At 41.5% G+C, this 10,455-nt stretch overlaps 1 protein-coding gene across 1 annotated transcript; it reads right to left on the bottom strand.

Annotated features, from left to right (window-relative positions):
• Positions 1–316: 316 nt before the first annotated feature.
• On the bottom strand, positions 317–10,181 carry LOC104081958 (protein kinase C-binding protein NELL1-like; the record flags this gene model as incomplete). Its single annotated transcript, XM_009584892.1, has 4 exons — positions 317–872; positions 2,134–2,358; positions 4,095–4,271; positions 9,988–10,181. Coding segments are annotated over 4 exons (647 nt in total), but the record flags the coding sequence as incomplete, so codon positions are not given.
• Between the last annotated feature and the right edge of the window lie 274 nt (positions 10,182–10,455).

The raw sequence follows: 10,455 nt of genomic DNA, 5'->3' as shown, positions 1-10,455 counted from the left end.
TTTATCACTGCACAACCCAGAGGGATTGTACCCTTTTCCAGCACTTGCAGTTTCTTTTGCAAAACAGAATACTGATAATAACCGGTGATTCTTTCCTGAATATGTGTTGAACTGGCGGTGGAATGTGGTTTTAGTTCCATTTCTCACTATAGGAGTCTTGCTGCTGCTCCGTGTGTCTGGAGAAGAAAGTGCTTTTTTTTTGCCATTTCATTAAGTTCATGGCATTTAATTTTATAGATTTTTAAGACAGACTTATTTTGATTACTTCCATTCTGTCCAATCAAATATACCTTTGAATGTTTTAAAACGTTGGACAGCTGTGAAATATAAGTACTATGCAATTTGACTGTACATACATACATATTTTCATAAATACATCTGACAGGGACCTTGGAACTAAGTATGTGATATCATGGGACAAAATCACAACAGGCTGTCTTATTTGTAAAATCTAGATCCAAAGTAAGAAGAGCTGAATTCTATCATGTGGTCAATACACAAATTAAACCAAAAAATACAGCATTAGTTTATCCGTGAAATAATTTAAACGTTATTTGCAAATGTCTCGACAGGAAAAGTGTGTAATTTACAACACTGAAAACTTTTAACAACCATCGACTTATATGCGCTGCACTGTAAGTCACCCAGACAAGGCTAGCAAGGATGAGCATAGTGATAGGTCCCAAAGGCAACTCCCAAACATCTTCCTCATGCGGAGACTTTGGTAATTGTCTGTTGTATAAAATGCCAACGCATACGACTTCATTTCAGGTGTTAACTTCGTCAGTTTTCCTCCCTCGGCACAGTCCGGCCTGACTAGGTCAGTTATTGTTGAGACACTCTAAATCCACCGAGCAGCAGACGTTCCCATTCTGCACAGACAAACAAGCAGGTGTCAATCACCTCCGCAGAACAAGTTACAAAGAGCAAAGGGGCTGGTGGCACGCAGAGATAGATGCATCTCTGACACATCTACCGCATACAAAAATCTGCTTAAGCCATCATCCCAAGGTGTCCTCATCGGTCCCAACCGTGGTGGCTTTTTGAGGCAGTTGGCTTTGCCAAACAGCACTGAACTGGCCTGAACCACACACGAACTACAAACCTGGATGTGAAAGACTCAGTGGTCCCTATAATAAAATACAGCACAGCAGTGGCAACAAAGATGATTTGATTTGTTTTCTCCCGTGCAAGAAAGATAATGGAGAGAGTTTTGACATGATCCATGCAGGGAAGCTTTCTGCTTGTCTGAAATAAGCAGATAGTTCAGATTCTTGATTCATGGCAGATATGTATGGGGTGGGGTGGGGGGACACACAGCTTTGGAGTTTAATCCATTGTTAAACACCTTTCTGCAACATCCAGTCATTTACAAAACTATCTTATGTACTAAAAGCTACAGCAACCACCAGAACCCCAAAGGAGCAATTTTTTTCCTTTTTAAATCCAACACAAACCAATAGCAAAAACTCTGAGGAATGGCAGAAAAGCCACCTTCAATAATTTAAAGCCCTGGAGCAACAGCTTGGTTTCCCACAGTGAACAGAAGAACATTTTATATATCCCAAGCCAACATTTTCATAATTCTGATATCAGCGCAGTGGGGTCATCACTGCATGGAACAGGGGAGACTGCAGTCCTGCATTAGGGCCATTGGATCAATTACATCTTGATGAGATCGGGGAACAGAAACTGTGACATTCCCTTCCCACTTCTGTTGTGGGACTGCCTCCAGAGTGAGCTGGAAAGCATTGTGTACGTGCTGGTGAAACTTCTATTAGTGTTTTTGCCTCTGCTTACCAGCTCCAAAACACATTTTCACAAACATCCACATTAGGCAATTATTAAAATACTAGCCTAGAATCATACTGAGAATGCCTGAAGGGCTCTCTGACAGAACATCTGAAAGTTGCACTAGGATATCGCATATCGGCGCTCAACATTTTCAACAAGCACAGAATTGGTTTTTTTCCGCCCTGCAAAACACAGAAGGCGTGGGTTTTCTGTAGGCTTCTGCTCTCGGGTCTCATTTACTTCCCCGAGATCTGAATGTGAGCTCCCAAGGGCAGAAAGTGACCCCGATTTTATGCAGCAACATCCATTTCCATTACCATTCTACCTTGCCCATCGTACCTTGCATTTGCAGGTTGTACAAGGAGATCCCACCATTGTCCATACAGCGCCGCTAAGTCTTGTAATTCCATAACCATCGAGACAGGTTTTCCTGATGTCGTAGGTGATGTTGTCAGCCAGACAGGGGTCACTGACACAGTGGGGACAGCACTCTCCTTCCGAGATGGCTGTGTACTCGCAGTTTAGATTCGGGCACAGAAGAGGCCAACAATCCACCTCTCCCTCCTGTAAAAATTGAAGCAAAGCTCATTGCATTTGTTGCCATTTATTAGCTACCATGAAACTTTGCATCCTGTTGAATGGCAAAGTTTTATTTTCCCAAAATTGAAATAAACTTAATGGATCAGCTCTCAGTTTGGTTGATCATATAAATGCATGTTTCAATACTGAGCTGAAGTTTCCTAAATGTAGCAGAATATCATTTGGTTGTTTCTTGACTAAACACCACCACTGTCATCATCATTAGAGCAGAACTTGTGTTCTTTCAGATTTTTAAAGGCAGCATTAAATTATTGGGTTCCAATATTTTCCATAAACTATAATTTTTGCAGTGATCGCCTTGCTCATGCCCTCTTTCTATGTCTGGTCACATAAACATCTCCGCAGGATCACAGCAACTGTTTACATAGAAAATTAACACTGCAGGTAGATGTAGGTTGCAGAAGCATTGAACGTCGATCTAACTAGCAACAGACAAAACTGATTTTACTGTCAACTCCTAAAGGAATTGTTAGAGCAATACCAGTTATGTTCCACTGAGTCACTTTATTATTAAACTTTGTAAAAAAAGCAGTCTAGTGGACAGAAACTTGGAGAAGAGGGAATCATCAGGTCACTTCTGTAGAGTATTGCTGTAGGATCCATGTGTCTAAACTTAACCTGCAAAGGGCTCCAATAACTTGCGTTACGCTACTCTGTAAGCACTTCAGACGTTGAGAACATCATGCACTGCACAGAACCTTACATGTAGCACTGACTTAGAGCATCGCTGTCTTTTAGCTCCATATGTTTGTTAACCCAATCATAAAATTAGGCAAAGAATTGCTGACCACAAACTCGGCATCCCTTGTAAAACACGTCACATCCAATATTTGCCATTGCTGCCAGCTGCAAATGTTTCTTGCTGTTCTTTTGCAAACATTCAAAAAAAAAAAAAATCTTAGGAGAATATAAAATACAATACTCACTGCTGTATATTATGGATAATTATCTCTTAATAGTAACTTAGCTTTGAATGTAATTTGTTTCCTGATGCTCAGACACCTCTTGATTAATATCATATATAAAGACAATGTTATACAGACAGCTATAAATGGAAAACTGATAATTTAATGAAGTTCATTGCTGCACTAATTAGTATATCTGTGCAAAAATTAAAGCTTTAGGGAAATAATCTACAGTGCCTAACGAGAAAAGAAATGTTCTTTATTTTGCATGTTTGTCTAGTACATTTCAGTTTTCTTTATCCTTCTTTTTTTGGTTAATTTTTGCTAATTCACCATGTGGCACTGGCACTCCATTTTTCCAGCATTTGCTGAACGGAAAAAAAAGAATTGCATTGTCCATTTTGGTAAGACAGGCACACCAGCTGATATAATTAAAAGCTGAAACTCCTCCAACCAAATCCACCGCATGTGAAAAAAATTTTAAAAAGTCGTTTGAAGATCAGACGACCTTATAAATAAGTTCTCAAAAGTAGTCTAATGCTAAAGTTGATACAGTGACAAGGCTTCCAAGCTTTTGTCAGGCTTTTCATTTTGTTCATTAGACCTACTTATTCAGCAGTAAGAGGAAAACTGACGGTGTAGCTTTCAGTTCTCCGGTGCTCTGTAAGTGCTTTATCATCATTCCCAGTCTGAAAAGCCGGTGAAGAGAGAGCCAAGAGCCTGCTTCCAGGTATGCTTTGCTAAAAACCATAATCCTTATTATTCTTACTCCCTTCCGAAACGCTTTACCCATACCAGGCAACGGCACTGCTGACAGCTGTAGGTCCAGTTGTCCCCGCTGCGGTACAGCCTGTGCCCAGTTTGGTCGAGGCACTGGCTGGTGACACGGGTGTCGCACTCAGGGCAGCAGAAGAGATCAGCGCTGGGGTTCTCGCAGTCGCAGGCTGTCCTCCGGCAGAAAATCCTCCCGTCCTGCAAGGATACATTGCCCCGCCGTCAACCACAGACTGCCAGACAGCAACCCGCATAAGGTCACAGGGTGACCTTATATCAAAGGGCACGCCTTTGGCATAGCAGGAAATACTAAGTTCTTAACGTATTCGACGTTACCGCCAACAAGGACGGGATCCTGCCAGTTGCGAGTAATACCTCAAATACCAGTATTGTCCCAATTTCTATCAGTGCATGGATCCAATACTGTCTGAATCTGAGAATACTGTTTTCCTGTCTCCAGCTAATTGAATTTAAAAGAAATCACCATCTCAGAAGAAATATAGTGAAGCAATTTCATATCTCATTGGTTACATCAGCAAACTCTTCAAGCAGTTGCCGCTCTAATACATACAATATTTGTTTAGCACTATTTTGACTGACTGTATCACCGTGAAGAAAATAACTTGAATAAATAAACTGAAGTTACGAAGGTGGTCCCTTTAACTCCATAGGAGAACAATATAGCAAAATCACAGTGGCACTAATCATTGTTTACTCTGAATTCACCACTGGTTCTGTTCCACATCTGGACCTACAGTACACCACCTTAAAGCTAAATGGACTTACCATCATCCATTATAATTCTGTTCACGTATTAAAGAGAGCCTGTATTCCACAGGCTCTTCAAAATATGATTTTGCTAAATATTTGCCTACAGTATTGGATGGCCCATTTTGTTAAAGACCATTAAACAGAAATGTTTGAGATAAACAGAAGAATTGCTTCTGCATGTAAAGAGAAAAGGATATATTCTCTTTGCATCAGAGAAAAACAAATTGATTCTAATTCTAGTTATGAAAATTGGACAGACTATCGTGTTTGAAATTATGCCCCTTACTGTAGATGAGCCAACATACTGATACGCCACGCATAGTCTGGGAACGGAAATCACAGTTAACAATGAGGAAATTATTGAAAAGTTTTGACATGAACTTCTTTTGCATTCAATGCTAGTTCTTGGATTAGTCCTTATTCAAGCAAAGCGTCCCCTGCAGCCAATTTGAAGGTAGAGTTGTGAGAGGAATGAAGCTATATTCTGCTTTGGATCACAACCGTACAATTCCTAAAACAACTCCACTCATTTCGTTGAAGTTTTTCCATATTCTCATCAGAATCTTGTTCTAGTCTATAAACCTGTATCTAATGTAAGAAGGAAAAGTTTTTTTCATTGCCACCAAATAAAGGGATACCTATCAAAGCAAGGGAATTTCTTTCCTCTTGATCCTTTTAAAAAGTGATTACTGAAGAGTGACAGCAGCCCAGAATGTCTTTGCCACAGGCAGACAATATAGCCATAACCACAGCATGTAGCATGGGAGGTTGTTTTATTTATGTTTTGAATATAGCCATAACCACAGCATGTAGCATGGAGGTTGTTTTATTTATGTTTTGATGTAGGAATCTCTGTTTGGCTCCTGTTTTTAAGCAAAGCCAGTCCTGGCCACAACACAACATATACAAAATCAGCATCAGGGAATTGCAATACCCACGTCAGTCAGCATCGCTGCTGCATTTCAACACGGTTTTGAATTGATTAGAATATTACTTTCTGTTGTAAGAACAACTAAAATGATTTCTTATACCTAACAAGGAAAGCTGAAAACAGAATTGTGTAGAAAACATGCTAGGTTAACATGGACCTGAACTGCTTTTGCCAACCACAGGGCATAGGACTAGATCGCCCTACAGTCTTTACTCAGTTTTGTATCAAATTAAGATAACTAAGGATTCTTGCTTCGTTTGCTGCTTTAGCTGTGGCAGAAAGAATAAACAAGCTTGATTTCCTTACTCAGCAGTGTGAGTACATCTTAAGGTAAGGAAGACTGGCAGTGGCCCGTTTCCCTAGCCACAGGTCCAGCCAGGTCCAGATGCAATGCTGGGAATAAACCCTTTCCACACAAAAAAAAAAACCCAAAGAAATCATCCTCCTCCTTCAGCAACTGGTGAAAGAAGTGAGCCGAAAGCCTTCCCTGACAGAGAATTATGGCTACATCTTGCAGGTGGGAAAGCACAACCATCTTCCACCCCTTGCTGAGGGCAGACACCAAGCGGCAGCTCAGCACAAAAGCTCGGCCAGGCTGGCTAGCTCCAGGTCCTGGGGTTGCGCCAGGCATCCGGGCAACCCAACGCCCTCGACAATGGCAGTCTCTCTCCTTTCCATAATGGAGTGCTGATTAATAATGGCTAACAATAACCTGTCTGCTTCGTTCCAATTCAGTTTCCAAGCTTTCAAGATTAGTTTTCAAATTCGCCTTTCAGCTAGGGACAGTGCTGGTAGTTCTGTGCTTCTCTGAGCTCCTGTGCTGTTACCTCTGGGGAGCAGCTAACCTTTTACGTTGCCTTCACTCTCTGTATTTCAGAACACTGACAAAGCCTGATGATTTTGCTAGAGACCTTTTGGTAATCATAATACACTGCCACTCTCTTTATTCTTTAAGCATCTGTGTTTTATCTACAACCTCATTAGTTCCATGCCTTTCAAAAAACACTTTTATCCCTATACTGAAGTGACACAAAGCTGCTTAAGCTACATCATCTCACTTGCACCTTTGCAGCTCTGTAGTAGCATTGAGAAATTGAGAAATACATAGAAAGCAACTTAGTTTCTTTCAGTAGGGAATAACGTCTAGCATCTTATTAGTACCTCTCCCTCTCCGCCTTCCTCACTGAATCAGTTCTCCATGCTTCATAAGCATCACCGGTACGAACACAAAATTGTTCTTACCAAAGGAAAAACTGACACACGAGGGAATCGCTGTAAAGGGCGACTCCAGTTTCCACAGAGCCCCAAAGCCAATTCGGACAGAAATCACACCCTGCAGAAACCAAACCACCAAACCGTTCTCACCATCAGGAACATGCTTCACCTTGGCACGTCCCCCTCTTCCCAGTGCTGTGCTTATCCCCCAGGCTTTTTTCATGCAGGGAATGGAGGGCTGTCTTAATAAGAGGCCAGACTCAAAAGCCCAGATATAGGAGACTGTACAGCCAGGCTTAGTTTTTTTCATGGGAGAGAGAAGCAGCTCCCCACTCCCCATCAAATTTCTACCGGTCTTGTGTATTAAATCCACAAGAGTTCAGGAAGATGCCTGTAGAAGACACATCAAATATACTTAAGGTACTGTATTAATTTATAGTTTTGAGAATTTGTTTTTGTAAACTTTATATTTACTCAGATGAACGAAGATGGTTTGAAAAGACTGGGTCTGATGAAACACTGAAATAATCCCCTGTGCTTCAATATGGACACTTTGCTTCATTATATAACTGAAGTAATATAATTTCTCACATTCCATAGTATCCTACTCCACAAATAATCTTACTTAATGAACTTCAAAGTGAAGTAAGATATTTAATCTCCTTTGCACCAGATTTTAAGATAAAATATTTTCAAGATGAGATCTATTTACATCCTGCCTGGGATATGAGAGAGGAGGAGCTCTCCTTGTTTTCCCTGTTCTATAGACAAGAATTTGGCTCTTGAAATAAGGCAGCTACTGGAGTGAAATTAAATGCAAGTGTTAATTCACAGAGGAAAAAACTGGAAGTGAGGAAGATATAAAGGAAGAGTCATAGCAACAGACAGTGCCAGGCTTAGTTTAAAATATCTGTGTACTAGTTAATCATTTTGTGTATTTTCATATACTAATAAGAACATTCAACATAAGAAATAACTGCAATGAGAAATGGCAAATAAAACAAATTACAAGCAATCTAAAATGGGAATACTAATAGTTATAATTCTGCAAAAGCAGACCAGATGTCTTCACATATATTAAACTGTTTATTCTATTGACTGGAAATCCTTTCATAAGCCAGCCAGTTCCCCAAGATTACAATAAAAGCTTGATATATATTCAGTGGTGTTGTACGCTTCGGCTTCTGAAGGGAGGAGTTTTAGGCAGCTTGACGCTACTTGAAGTAAAAAATATAGCAACTAACAAGAACATATTCCCTTTTGAGCCCAAAACAGCGGTGTACTTTGCGGGTTCAAAGTCTTGATTTTCCCTTCTGCTCTACTATTGCAATACAGAAATGATGAGGCTTTCAGCTTCTTGCAATTAATTTCAAAACAACTCTTCCCCCTTGTCCCCCCCAAACCCTTTAATGCTTCTCTGGCTCATCAGCATGAAGACATGGGGACTGATAGGCCACTTCTCATGCTCTACGTTCAGCTTTTCACAGTGGCCAAAATCTCATTTTACTTAGACTTATGCCAGGGCCAATAGTGTTCTGCTGTGTCTAAGGACAGCTTTACCAGACCTATGAACACATCAGGTCAAAGTGGCCATAAAAGACTAACCTTTTCTCAGATTGGTGCATTTCTAAAATTCTTCTAATTTCAATGAAAGCACTCCTCTTTTAACTAGTGAAAATGAAGACAGCAGAGTCAAATGTTCTTTTAACTTGGTTACCACACTCAGAAATTAACTGATAATTTCGGGGGGCGAGGTGGGGGGAGACAAAAAACTGATGTGTTAACTCTAAAGTAGATCTACTTATACTACGCCTGGCTTCTCCAAAAGTGCAGAGCTCAAGTGGGAGAGCTGCCAACACAGCCAAGCTGGGATGAGGAGGTGTTCTGGTTTCAGCTGGGATAGGGTTAATTTTCTTCCTAGTAGCTGGTATAGTGCTGTGTTTTGGATTTAGTATGAGAAGAATGTTGGTAACACGCTGATGTTTTCAGTTGTTGCTAAGTATCTTGTCAAGGACAACTACCCTCTGCTACCAAGCTAGACTGGGAGGAGGGAACGCAGCCAGGACAGCTAGCCCAGCTGGCCAACGGGGTATTCCACACCATGTGACGTCATGCTCAGTATATGAATGGTAGGCATGTTCCAGGAAGTAGCGATCACTACTTGGTTATAGGTCAGCGCAGGTGGTGAGCAATTGCATTGTGCATCACTCATTTTGTATATTCTATCATTATCATAATTATTTTCCCTTTTTTGTTGTATTAAGCTGTCTTTATCTCAACCCACAAGTTTTTCTCACTCTTACCCTTCTGATTCTCTCCCCGTCCCGCTGGGGAGGTGTGGGGGGGGTGGGGAGTGAGCAAGCGGCTGGGGGGGGGGAGTGAGCGAGCAGCTGTGTGGTGTTTGGCTGCCTGTCGGGTTAAACCACAACAGGAGGAGAAAGCTGGCCTTCACCCTTCTTCACTTGAAGAAATAAAGTGCCTGCTGCCAGGTCCTCTAAACTTGGACTCATGCTCAGGCCTTCCTTCTCACCCAGTTAATTCACGTGTATTCCAAGTAAAGGGAAACACCACCAACAGGAAGATGGTTAAGTACAGTACTTGTCCCGAGAGATGCATATTCATGTGAAACAGAAATTGAAAACGGTTTTCAACACTTCCAGTGTGCGTGCTGATCGCCTGCACATTCCGTTAAAGGGTGATGCAAGACCCTCAATCAAGGCACATTACGAGTGGCCCACGGGGTCACGTGGTAGAAGCTCAGCAGGATTAGCCATTATTCCGCTGTGTCTGTAGTTGTGCAAAATAAGAAAAAAGGCGACTTCCCAGAAGAATTTCCCCATCACAGCCTCCATGCCCACAGAAGAGCTTACCTTTTGCCTCAGCGCCTCGGGCTTAGGCTAGTATTTTTGCCAACACCAGTGGCAGTGCAATATTGGGTTTCTGACATGAGCCCAGAGAATTAAAAGACTCCTGAAATCCAGACCAGCTGGATCTCACCTTGCAGGAACAAACGGAGCATCTGTCCTCCCTCAGGGTCCACACCTGCCCATTCCGCTTGAAGCCGCCTTCATGGGGACAGTCTCCAGTGCAAGATGGTCCGGACGGACAAAGGCAATCAAACCCTCCTGCCAGGTTCACACAGGCTGAATCGTTCCAACAGGTGTGGGTCTTTAAGGCACACTCATCGATATCTGCAAAACAGCAGATTTATAATGCTTTGGACATTTTTTTCACAGGACAAATTTTATTTCTGTATTAAGTAATTACTGCTTATCTGCCTTGCTGGTGGAAGAGGGAGCCTTCCTCCTGATATTTTCCATACTGACTTGCTAGACATTAAACACTGATTTTTTCAGGTTATTCTTCAATCTTTGTTTTGATTCCACCAAGAATTCTTAAACTATCTCCAGCAAGCTTAATTCTAAATACTGAGACTGACATACCTAATGGAACTGTATATCAATG

This window comes from Fulmarus glacialis, unplaced genomic scaffold (assembly GCF_000690835.1).
Source record: "Fulmarus glacialis isolate BGI_N327 unplaced genomic scaffold, ASM69083v1 scaffold3359, whole genome shotgun sequence".
NCBI classification, from domain to species: domain Eukaryota; kingdom Metazoa; phylum Chordata; class Aves; order Procellariiformes; family Procellariidae; genus Fulmarus; species Fulmarus glacialis.
The sequence above is the reverse complement of the archived record's forward strand: the minus strand, read 5'-3'. Positions and strand labels throughout refer to the sequence as shown.